The sequence below is a fragment of the Pocillopora damicornis genome, chromosome 1, assembly GCF_964200805.1.
Source record: "Pocillopora damicornis chromosome 1, jaPocDami1.2, whole genome shotgun sequence".
Classification (NCBI taxonomy): domain Eukaryota; kingdom Metazoa; phylum Cnidaria; class Anthozoa; order Scleractinia; family Pocilloporidae; genus Pocillopora; species Pocillopora damicornis.
The window spans coordinates 35,020,342-35,033,496 of NC_142670.1; the positions used below are offsets into that span (position 1 = coordinate 35,020,342).

General features: G+C 36.8%; 1 protein-coding gene across 1 annotated transcript; it reads left to right on the plus strand.

Moving 5' to 3' along the window:
- The first annotated feature begins 5,394 nt into the window (after positions 1-5,394).
- On the plus strand, positions 5,395-9,893 carry LOC149053500 (G protein-coupled receptor GRL101-like). Its single transcript, XM_089183123.1, has 8 exons — positions 5,395-5,447; positions 5,677-5,748; positions 6,846-6,917; positions 7,364-7,435; positions 7,605-7,676; positions 8,041-8,112; positions 8,591-8,662; positions 8,819-9,893. Exons 1-8 carry the CDS (start codon positions 5,395-5,397, stop codon positions 9,846-9,848), a joined length of 1,515 nt encoding a protein of 504 aa, XP_089039249.1. The 3' UTR covers positions 9,849-9,893.
- The last annotated feature ends 3,262 nt before the right edge of the window (positions 9,894-13,155 follow it).

Genomic DNA, 13,155 nt, shown 5'->3' on the forward strand with positions numbered 1-13,155 from the left:
TATAGAGCTGTTTCATACGTCCCAAATAACGAACTAAAATATTTCTTGGTCAAAAGTGAAGACCATTCTTCCCAGATTTAATCCTACTAATTTTTTAAAAGAAGAAGAGTACATGAAGAGATAATTTCAGGGACAGTTAGCGACGTTTAAGGCATTGAAATCTATAGACTTTGTCCCCAAAGTCACAGATTTATATTAATGTATGATAAATCAGTCTTAATGACTCTTCAGCTCCGAAGAAAAAATGCTAAGCTTGTAATGTATCTTATATGAAGGAGTAATATAGTTTTTACTTACTTGGTGATTATTTACCCTAATACAATCTGATTTATCATTAATGATTAATATATAGTAATTAATTCAAGCACTTCTCAGCCTGATTCCCTTTAGACCGTCGAGTTGGGAAAAGGGGGCAGTGAATGGCCACCAGAGGCCAACTTTTGCTACTTAAGGGGAAGGGCGCCTCGTTGTCTCGTTCAATCGAGCTTGATTTTGAATGTGCTGACAAGGAAAAGTTCGTTACTTAGGCCGGAAGATAAACAAAAAACATCAATGCAGCAACATGACAAAGTCTCAAGGTTCCTATGTGGCAAATCAAAGCAAATTCTGGTCACATTTTAAGTACGCAGGTTACTAATTGATAATAGCGTAAAAAATGTTCTCAATGTGACCGGTTTTTAACTGAAGCTAGAGGTCAAAACTACTTACCAGTTAAACCTGTATTAGTTCGCGTACAAAGTAAAGCGCACGAAAGGTGTCTATTTTCTATGAATTTACAAGGCCTGGAGAACAACAAGAAAACTCATAACATTTATTCGAGTCTCTCAGTAAGGCTCTCTAAGAGTCCTATCGTGACTTGGTAGAACCATGTGTTTTGAGATGGTAGGCCATCAACTCCTTTTTAAAGTTCTGTTTACCCTGCCTTTTCTGATATGTCGGGCTGCTAACGCTAATGGTGGCGTGGCAAATTCTCAGCAAGACATATAGCAACTTTTAACTTGTGTTTTAGTCGAATCATGACAGGACGGATAATGCATGCACTGTAAGTACCTCCCGTTGTTCCATACAAAGCCTTAGAAAAGTTTTCTAAGGCTTTGTATGGGACAACGGTAGGTACTTACAGTCCACGCGTTTTTCCGTCCTGTCATGAAGCTGACTTTGAACCGAGACACGGCGACAGAACCTAGACAAATATGACGTCCCAAGCAGATAGCAGCTGCAGCGCATTAGTTCTAAGCCTCAAACACCGCAGCAAATCTTCACTTCTGTTTACCAGTTCTTCTGAGGCTAGATCTTTTTGTGGATCTGGAAAAGAATTGGAAAAATTGGCTTCAAACATGGAATTTACCCTCCATTTACACTCGCAGTACCGAGTAGCGTCTTTCATCACATGTATCAGGTCAGAAGCCGTCAATATTAACTCTGGTTCACCATTTGCCTCCAAGGAAGAGAAAGGTAGGATCGATAAAGTCTTAGAGTCGTGGAATAATTACCGCGTAGGCAAGACGAACACAATTTACGAGCGCTAAACAAATTTCAGTCATAATAGGGTAAGACCATTGCTGAGCAAAATTCATCAAGCTGGAAAACGAGAAGTTCGAATTCAAATGAAGCAAAGTGCCATTCATTGGACATGTGATGACAAAGAATGGAATGAATTCGAAGGCAGAGCGTAGGAAATCGGATGCAACAGTCAAGATGGAGCGAACAGCACATGTATCAGCAGTGCAGAGATTTATAGGGCTAGTGAGGCACCTTCCTAAATTCCTTCAAAACCTTTCAGAAATGTGAGACCATTACGCCCCGCCTGACACACAAGAATGCGAGCGGATCTGAACTCAAGAGATTCAAAGCACCAATAGTCAAGTACTTCGGCGAGAGTGACCCAAAAGAGGACTAAGGAGATGCGTCCAAGGATAAGCTTAGCTTTTTACTGATGGAGCATGGTCAACCATTGACATCTAGAAGTAGGGTACTCCCGTTGGCAGTGAGGAAGTGCTCAAAGATCGAGAAGGAATTTTTTTGCCCCGGTCCTTGGTGTACAGCGTAACCACCTATATGTGTTCGGTAAGAAAGTCATCCTGCGGACTGCTTTTGTCGCGACTTCAGCAGGATGACTACGAGATATGCTACAAGCCTAGGAAAGGTATGCTGACAGCCAACACTTTGTCAAGAGGTTACATAAAGGACTGTGAGCGTTCCCCCCCAGAAGTAGAGGTCGAACGCCCGCATACCTATCACTACCTTCCAGACAACTAATTCAAGGACATCCAGACAGAGAGAGAGACGACTTGTCCCTCAGCGCTTCAGAGCTTGAAAAACACAATCTCGGAAGGCTTCCTTGTTGCAAAAGTTGGACTAAACAGCTAGACAAACCCACATGTGGCAATACCAAGTAAGGCCCAGTCTCTCTCTGTAACACCTGACAATTTTCAAGAAATCGCCCATAGATTCTGTACGCAATAAGTCTACTGGACTTCAAGAAATACGACGACAGTTGAAAACGCTCAGATGGGATCTAAAAGTGTGAACAAGGACCACGAGAAATTTGTGCGTAGCACCAGGCAACCGAAAGCTTCGTCGAAAAGTGGAATTATTTCTGAGGTCCAAAATGTCCGGTCGGAAATCAATCTCATCGAGAATCAACTGATCATGAACCAACCAATTCATTTAGATGGACATAATCGAGGGGTTCTCGAACTTAAACTGGCGGAGATGGAAAGCAAATTGACATATTACAAAGCCACTTAAAAACAATTGAAAAAAGGAAAAAGCAAGCCTTTAGAATATTTAAAGTCCAATTTCATTGAAAGGAACGACTTACTTCTTATAATCTGAGAAATACTGGGATCATAATTGCACTTCTCCTCTCAGAATTTTTGAAGTGAAGCTCTAGTTACGGCAATGCAGTGTTGTGAAATAGCTTAGGTCGCCACTTGCGTCAAGCGTCATAGCTGACAGAATTTAAACTTTAATAAACCGTCCCAATTTTTTAGTCAGTTCTCCTTTCATTATATCTGTAGCACGGCATCCATGCAAATCTGTATTATGAATTGCTATATTTTAATCTTTTAGAAGTACAGAAGGTAGAAGTACGACGCTTTTACTTGGTAGACACCGTGTCAGTGTCTATATTTATAATCATAATCTTTTAATTCCACGAGGATTGACCGAGAGTAAACGCAAAGGTCTTTCACGTAAATTAAGTGACACATTCTGACATGTAAAGGAGGCGATTTATGTTAAGAGTGTTTTATCGGATAACCATTTATTTTCTTTATTCTTTATATCAGTATGTCAAATTTCTTATGCATATCGTTGTTTTACTTGACAATGCCAAACTGACAGCTTAAAGAAGGCCACTATTGACAATTTCAAATTGCATTTCTAACTTTTTTTGTTTCTTATCTTTCAGAGTCTTGTCTGATAACCCGTTAAAGAGTTTGCCATCTGACATTTTCGCTACAAATACTCAATTGATTTGGCTGTAAGTTAATTTTTCCTTTATTAAGGGACATCGAACAATATTTGTTTTTGTATTTTAAAACACATTAACCCACTATTACGTGTTTATAAATGTTTGGGTACCACTTTTAGTTTGAAAAACAAGAAAAATTTAACTCTGGTATTATGATTATACGCTGAGACTAACAGATCATATGACGACATTAGAAAGGCTTTAAGGAAAGAGTATAAAATAAAATAAATTGGACAATGATCCTCGAAGTTAACCTGTATTTCATACAATTGCAAAAACTGAGAAGCTCGAGGAAAAATTCAGGCTTCAACAAGATTCAAACCCGTGCCTCCCCAAACCTAGTGGGGTGCCTCAACCAACTGAGCCAAGACACCACTCGTTCAGATCAGGGCACATTTTGGAGGGTTCTTCTATCCAGTAGAGGAATATTATCATATTTTTTGATGAAATAAATTTTGCGGATGAAAATCAAGCAAAGCAATGATCCTTGCAGGTAAGGTGCAATTGCACAACCGCGCCTGCGAAGATCAGTTTTGTACTTGATTTTCATCTGCAGGTCAAAGTGAAACTTAATTCTTAAGAAAATAGGATCAAAATACAAGACAAGATATCGCAAGAACTTTCGGAATCATGTGAGGAGGAAAATACGATGGTGTATTCGAGAATCAGATAGATAACCTTTCTATATGTTTTCGAAGCAACAGATTCGGAAAGGAAACGGGGAACCACAAATTATCGTAAGATGAACCGCCAAAAAAAAAGAAAGCCTGTTTCAGTTCATCTATCATAGGAAAAGGCCCTAAAGGTGGATTAAGACCGATGTAGCTGGAGGATTGTTTTCGAGGCCTTATGAGTAGCTTGTTTCTCCGTCAAAGGGTACATAACTGAGTTAGGATATGCACGACAGACAAAACCTTGCTCGTCTTGACAAGTGAGAATATTAAAACATATGTACATGGCTGCACCATTTTGATTTCACGGTAAAATCTCAATAATAGTCATTTTGAGTTGTCTACACAATCCTCAAGCTGCATTTCAAAACTGAGTTTATTCCACTAGTCATCTGGTTTATTATTTTATATGCATCCCAGCTCTGGCCTTTATTTAGTGTGCTAAATTTTCGTTGAATTCATAGGTACTTGTCTGAAATACAATTGCACCACCTACCTCCAGGAATCTTTGACAAGAACACACAGCTAAGGTTTCTGTAAGTAACCTCATTTTTTTCCGTCTGATCCGCGCTCCTAGATTCTTAGTGATGCAATGTAAGTGTTAATAAGATTGACAAAATTTGCAAATATTTCATTCATAATATGTAGCTATTTAAGTACAAAATAAATTTATCTTTAATTAACACTACTAGTCAACTTTCGCACCTGCAGAATAAGAACTCTAATCTCAGACCAGCTGCACAACAGTTCTACAGGCCTCCAGCTGCTTTTTGTTGTTGTCGTTGTTTTATTAAATTTATCAGATTATTCGTCTCGCTTTGCAAATCAAGAATTAATATGAAAGATCATGAAGATCACATATCGACTGTTGCATTCTGGATCTTTGTCCAGGACTGACCGTTTATGAGATTCTGTCCTCTGTATAAAAGGCATCAAGAAGTGCCTTCATTAAATAAAAAGATCATTCCAATTTCCATCATTAACAACTTTCCATATCTATGTCAAATTTGACTATAATCTTAGTTTGTAAAATGAGTAAACGGTGAAGTTAGCAAAAACAACTCTTCGCTTAATGACAGTGATGCCGACTTTTGCTCACAAGTCAAAACAACCGTAACTGTCTTCGACAACAGCCCTGGAAGGTTTCAGTAGTACCCCTATCTAAGCCGATAAACTTCTGGTGGATCTTTAAACTAATCGTCAATTTTATATGGTAAATAACGCAGACGCCTGAATGACAACGACATGAAAGGGTTGAATGGAAGTGCCTTCAAAAACTTGACAATGTTAGAGGAACTGTAAGTTAATATATCAATACTGCTGTGGAAGAAAAACTGTTTTTGTAACGCAGCAGCATTCCCCTTTCTTACCGCCTTGTCTATACTTGTTTTTCAAATGAACTTTTTTCCTTTCTCTTTTCTTCCCTTCCACTCAGTGATCAAAAGACGAGTCGGTTTATAACTGTTTTAATGAAAATAAACATATTTTACATACAGGTCACATAATTTTTTTTTAATTTCAACACAGATGGTTGCAAGACAACAACTTCACGGAATTGCCTCCTAATTTATTCCAAGATCTAAAAAGCTTGAAAGAACTGTAAGTTATTTCATTCCAAGCTTTCCCTTGTTTTAACTCAATGACTACATAAAGTGTTCCAACACTTAGTAAAATTTTCCTTTCTTTTGTTAAATCACTGCTAGTGTATTTTAACACAGATTCTGGTAGTATCATACTTTTCGTCCCTTTCTCTAATTAGAGCATATAGAAAGAAAATCTTTTCCAGTTGCAGATTATAAAATCTTTCCATCTGCACTTATAACACGTTTTAAAATTGAACCATCTAGAATTTTGTGTTTGTTGCTGAACTAACATTTCAGTGACAACGATCATATATACAACAATGAAATTCACGCATGTTATGAATATCAGAGTTGTTTTTATGGGTTATCTTTCTCTGTTTTGAACCATGTTGGCATTTTTTCTTAGATCACGAGCTTAATGATTTCATTATTGATCCAAGAGGTAGCCATTGCCAGTGTTGGGGAAAAGAGTTCAGTATGCACGCAGATTTCAAGTTTTCAACGGCCTTTGATTGCTTTTTGTCGTAAATATTGATCAAACTAAATGAATGAAGTGACTCTTGAATATTCTCTGTACTGTAAGACAAAACATCGCATGTGTATCACGACGTACTTCTCTTTGTTCTTTGGTTGTTTCTGATGACCAGAATCTTTATGTATTTTTACCTATAAATTTCAGTTTGCAGACTTAATGAAAATGCATTTTCTTGTTTCGTCATTCCTATCAGCTATCTGTCAAATAACAAGTTGAAGAGTCTACCAGACGGACTTTTTAACAGCCTTTCCGAGCTGACATATTTGTAAGTGAGTTAGTTATTTAACCAAGGAGATAATTGGAAAGAAACAAATGATCATTCTTAAAATATTTTTTTAAAAGCACAGCCATCATAGTTGAAACATCATGAAGTTTTCCAGCTCGTATCTGCAAATCTTAATTGAAGTAGACGATGCTGTCTTATGTATTTCTTGTGCTTCGGTTAGTAATGTTAAGTTACTTTGTGGTGTAAGAATTTAATAGCTTCTGATTAAATAGCAACCTCAACAATTCCCAGATTTCAGTTGGTAGCTCTAACATAAGCGAAAGTTTAGTAACTGTGTAATAATTCTTTTCAGGGATTTATCAAACAATGAACTTGAAAATCTGCCAGCGTATGCTTTCAAAAACATAAGAGCGGTAAAATTTCTGTAAGTAAGATTGATATCGTCCCAAAATATTAAGAATGGTTTTAAAAGATTTTCTTGAAAATAACAGCACTTAGTGACTATAAAAGCTTCTCAGTGAATGACAGCTTACATTGTAAATTACTTCTGGTAGGCAAAGGTTGTTTTGTTTCCTTTTTATCTGAGTTGACAATATCTAAGAATTTGTTGTATTGCCACATGAAACTACCCTGCCACTAATTTTGTAATTTGTAACAGAGAGTGAACTTGAGAGTTTTCGCGCTTAATCTTGAGATCATTATAGATAAGTCTAATGTGTTCTTTGAAGATTAAGATATAAAGACTGGGAGCTATTTTACTGGAAAACGTTGCCATTCCCTGCCTTAACCGCAAATCTTACAAAAAAAAAAAGTAGAGCTAAATATATCACTACACATTTCATTCTAAAGTGCACATAATGCTTTCTTCAGGAAAATGGAGTACAACAAAATTAAGAAGCTTCATGAAGATCAGTTCCAGGGCTTGGTGGAGCTATTAGATTTGTAAGTGCATTTAGAGTTTAAACCATTTTCCATAATGACCTGAATCTCAAACCGTATACAGTAATATTTTTTACTGTTACCTCCGTCATTGCTCAAATAAAATTTGCCTCACCCAATCATATTATGTTACTGCACTTTAATATCTCCTTATCCGTTTCCTTTGTTTAAGATATCTCTCGGAGAACAAAATCGAGGCTCTGCCTGATAAAATTTTCAAGGGCGTTAAAAAGCTCAGATCTCTGTAAGTACAGTTAATCACATACAAAACATTCCAGAATATTTGAAGTGATAGAATGAATATGATATCAGCGTTCAAAATCTGAGATTTTTGTCTACAAATTTACCACGATGTAGAACAGGGTTGGTGCCAGTTATCTTCCTCAACAAAGCAATGTTTTTTAAATTTATATTGCACTAAACATGTGCCTTTATATAACATACTTTTGGTGCACCTAGGTGGATATTATGAAAAAGCGGAAACAATTATTGTGGAGATCTATGTAGTCTTAACTGAAATTCCATGAGAATTTATTAGAATGAGGAATGTGACTGCTGCAAGTCCCCGTTTTGGTGTTAGTTGTAAATAGTTACGTTCTTCGTTTTAGGAATATCTTCGGCAATAGGATACAAAACGTTACCAGCACGACTTTCAACTATGCCCACGAATTGCGAATGTTGTAAGTTTACTGCAAATGACAGATGTTTATCTAGGCAACTAAACTTAGTTGCATATATTGAAATCAGATGACATTCTTTTGATTTCGTTTTGTCAAGGAAAAGACTCGTGCAAAGTAATTTTGGAAAATAACAAATATATACTATAGGAATTTTTCCCTGGAAGAGTCCGGAAAGAGGCTTTTGTACAGCGAACGACCTCAACCGAATGGGCTGCCACGTCCATAAAATCAGTAGCCATCAAAAATTTCCAAAAAAAGCAAGACGAGACTTATCTTAGGCTAAATGACTACTTTTGAAAGAATCTTTGAGAAAACATCAAACTAAGATCCTTAGCTAGGTTCCTGATTTTGTCTTTTTGGACAGTCAATTTGAACATTAACATTAACTTAATGAATCTTATTATCGAAATTCACTTTTTTAGCTTATTTATGTTATAAACCAACTAAAAATTCACATTATGATTATTTTAAATCACAGGTTCATGCATTACAACCTGATGGCCGAGCTCCCCAAAGGCTTTTTCAAGCATTTGACGCACATCATCAGAGTGTAAGATTCCATGACGATCCATTCCTTCACTCAGCCCTTCAAACAATTATTTTAATACTAGTCTATGTTATTAATCAATTAATGATTATTAAGGGATTTCAATGATGCAATGATAGTGTTATTTCTTCTTTTTTTTCTTCTTTTTTCGAATTCCAGAACTTTGGACACCAACCTGATGTGCTGCCATCTCGATCTTTTCAGGCAGGATGCTGATTGCGAATACTCCTTCAATGACAATTTCGCAAGCTGCCACTCCATGTTCCGCCACCATGCTCCAAGGAGAACTCTTTGGATTGTCGGTCTTCTCTCGTTGCTAGGGTCTTTATTCGTAGTTGGGTGGCAGTATTTCTACCCTGATAACAATGTGGTCCAGTCTATCATGTTGGTGAATCTGGGTGTATCTGACGGCATCATGGGTATATACCTTATCATTATAGGTATAAAAGACCTGCAATGGTCAGGGGAATACTACCTGCATGACTATGAGTGGCGCACCGGTTGGTTTTGCCATTTCAATGGTGCCATGTCTGTCTTTTCAAGTGAAGTGTCAGTGATGATGATTTCTCTGATCGCATTGGACAGACTCAAGAACATCGTGTTTCCTTACACCTTTGCAAAAATTACCCCACGGCAGACCCGTATAATGTGTGTGGTTATCTGGCTGGTGGGAGGCGTTATGGCATTCCTTCCCTTGTCCGGAATGCACTATTTCAGTGAGAGGTATTATGGCAATAATGTAGTGTGCCTGCCCCTGCAGCTTTCCCCTGAATTACAAAAAGGCTGGGAATACTCCACTTCCATCTTTATCGCTTTGAATTTTTCCCTATTCATCTTCATCATGGTTGCCTATGTTGCCATCTTGTGTAAATCATGGTCGTCAAGCAGACGGCTTGGTGCACATGGAACTGTTCGTGAAATACGAGCAAGAGCACAAAGTGCACAAGCTAAAAGAGAAAGAGCACTCGCCAAGAGAGTCTTCTTCATTATTCTGACCGATTTCTTGTGTTGGATGCCAATCATTACTATCGGCATCCGGTCCCACGTTGAGAAAACATTTGATCCACCTGGTGATCTGGCAGTGTGGATTGCAGTGTTTGCTCTGCCGATCAATTCAGCTATCAACCCATTGCTGTATACGCTCTCTACTCCGCAGGTAACATGTTTTTTTTTTGTTTCTTTGGAATAGCACCTACCGTTATGTTCAAATTTGGTTTCGTGTCAGAGGAAGCTGGCAACCTAATTTTGTAATTGTAACGATTGACATACAAAACAAGCATGAAAAGTAAATGATCGGACAGATTTTTTAGCATCTCCACCGTCGACTTTAACCATAGAGACCAGCGTGACTTCTAAATACGTTACTAGAAAGTCTTTTATACGTAAGCTATTCAATATATTTTGAATGTCTAGGTTCAGCCTGTGTTGAAAGCAAAACTGAGTAAGCTGTGGTCCAATTTTCGATCTATTTTCAGCAGAGCACAAAATCAAGAAGGTACAGTTTTAAGCTCCATTGAAAAGTACCATGATAACAATAACTATATTCCAAACCTTGAAATAAACAAACTTTAGCTTTCATCGAATTGAGTATGAGCAACCCAGTTTTCTTTAATTAATTAATATGTAATTTTTAATCCCAAGGCTTTCAAGGGAGGTGGGGGGGGGGGAAGAGAGTAGAACTGGTATGAAATCGTGGAAAACACACGTATTTTTTAATTTTTTCGAATAAGAAACTGAGCAAATTATTGAAACCACAAAGGTACAACTGATAATATGTAAAGTTGTAGCAGACGTAAAAGAGGAAACAGGAGTGATTCTAAATAGAGAGGGGATCAATGTATTAAATCATCAATTTTAATGATTGAAATTATGCTTTCAGTTCGATTTTTGAGGGTTAGTCTCTCTAAAACTATATATTAGAGAACATTGAGACAAATGGTATGACAAATTCAAAGTATGAATTGCTATACTTCTGTCCTTAATCATAAAGTTGAGATTCTGAATTGTAGAATGCTTTTTTTTTATATATATATATAAACCTGACAATGGTCATTAATTTTTTACTGGTGTTACTTTTTTATCTAAAAGAAGCAGATAATGATCAGCAGGGACAGATTGGAAATGGAGATGAGCATGCTAACGTCCAAGAGGGTAAAAATAGAATGCTTCTTAGTGTAGTCACATACGAAATATCTTCTCCACGCCTTTGTAGGGTTCTCTGTATGATACTTTTCTTTCCTTTCTCTTTTCTATACTTAATTCCTTTTTTTAATTTTCTTTCTCGTAGGAGAGCAAATTGAAATGCAGGTATTGGAACACAACGAAATCCCAGGAGTGGAAGCCCCTGAATTGCCTGCACCGCAACCAGGTCAGTTAATAAATATACGAGTTTTGACGCTAACGATAAAGCTGTAATTGACTTTGCAATCCAACTCTCTTGGGAGGTATGTATAGTTTAATCAATTAACCTAGCAAATATAAGTTCTCTCAAATTGAAATACCTATAGAAACCATAACATTCCTTTTCTGCTCTGATAATTTCTGTTTGTGCATTTTAAGAAAGGATAGATACTTAATTTCTGTTTTTAATTTTTTTTTCCCGTAGGAGAGAAAATTGAAATGCAGGTATTGGAACACAACGAAACCCCAGGAGTGGAGGCCCCTGAATTGCCTGCACCACAACCAGGTCAGTTAACAAATATACGAGTTTTGATGCAAACAATAAAGCTGTAATTGACTTTTCAATCCAAAACTCTTGGCAATTATCTATAGTTTAATCAATTAGGCTAGCAAATATTAGCTCTCTCAAATTGAAATACCTATAGAAACCATAGCATTCCTTTTCTGCTCTGATAATTTCTGTAGGTGCATTTTAAGAAAGGATAGATACTTAATTCCTTTTTTTCATTTTCTTTCCCGTAGGAGAGCAAATTGAAATGCAGGTATTGGAACACAACGAAATCCCAGAAGGGGAAGTCCCTGAATTGCCTGCACCGCAACCAGGTCAGTTAATAAATATAAGAGTTTTGATGCTAACGATAAAGCTGTATTTGACTTTACAATCCAACTCTCTTGGCAGGTATGTATAGTTTAATCAATTAACCTAACAAATATTAGTTCTTTCAAATTGAAATACCTATAGAAACTATAGCATTCCTTTTCTGATCTGATAATTTCTGTAGGTGCATTTTGAGAAAGGATAGATTAAGGAATGGTTTCCCATGTGACAATAATGGGACGAAATTAGGTTATATTACTTTTGGTTGATAAGTTACCTCCAGACATTCTGGTGATAAATTGCCATATGCACTTTTTAAGACCTCCACTCAAGAGATCCCCATTCCTTTACATTGGTAACCTGTACAGTGTATTATGGACGGAAGATACCATCGTCTCCCATATGACACGGTTGTAGTTAATAAATGATACATATATATTGACAATGATCTTTCATTGTTTCCAGTTTTCAGTTATATTGTATGAAGAATAACTTAAAGATAATTCTTTGCTCTGTTGACAGCAATTGAACAAGCCTGTGGAGGGGATGCGAATCCATCTTCCTCAGGTAAAAATTTATTTATGAAAGAAATATAAAAAGAAGGCGTTTAAGAGAAGTACTATTATAGTACTGCAAAAGTCACAGTTGCCCAATGTGACTTCAACTGCAAATTACTTTTTACAAACGGTCTTAGGAATCGCCAAAATGAAAAAAGGTAATGCGTCTTAACAGCTGTATTTGGCAGAGGTATTATTTCAGCAACTATTTTCATGCGCCCAAATTAACTTGCAGATTTAAATGTGAGCTTTGTACCTCAGTGTTATTTCATAAATCAATAAATAATTGAATACATCTGAAATTCTGACGTACCTAAAATAAAATTTGTAGAGATATATATTGCAGAATAAGACATGAACCATAAGTATCATGAAACATTTTACTCTACTTGTTCCTTAAAACAGATTATCAGGAGGATTTTGACATCAGACCACCCACTACAAAGACTGTGGAAGGTAAACACCTTTTCAATTTTCATTTCATTTTTTTCGGAAATTTCATAACTCTAAAAAAAACCAGCGAATGGTGGCTGGTGCTATCAAGCTGGCGCACTTGGTATACTTGATTGCATGGTTTTGTACGTCACACCAATAAGACTGGGGTTATCATGTTAACGCTTAATCACCAATCAAATCACGATTCTAAGTCTGTCACATGAAAAAATTTACGAGAGCAGCTTGTCGGTCTCTATTTCCGGTAAGTTACAAACCCTTTCTCAGTTACTAAACCTAATGGGTAGATGAATTTAAAAAAGTCTTATTGGAAAGTTTGTTGTCGTCAAAGACTTAAGACTTAGTTGCGTTGTAAATGTAACTAACGTAACTTTTAATAATAAATCTGATTTCACACAGCTGGTAAATCTGAGGAGCAAGTGGAGGTTGAAGAGATTTCGGTGCCCAGTAACAAAGGTAAAGGAGATAATGGGTTTTGATTGGTCACT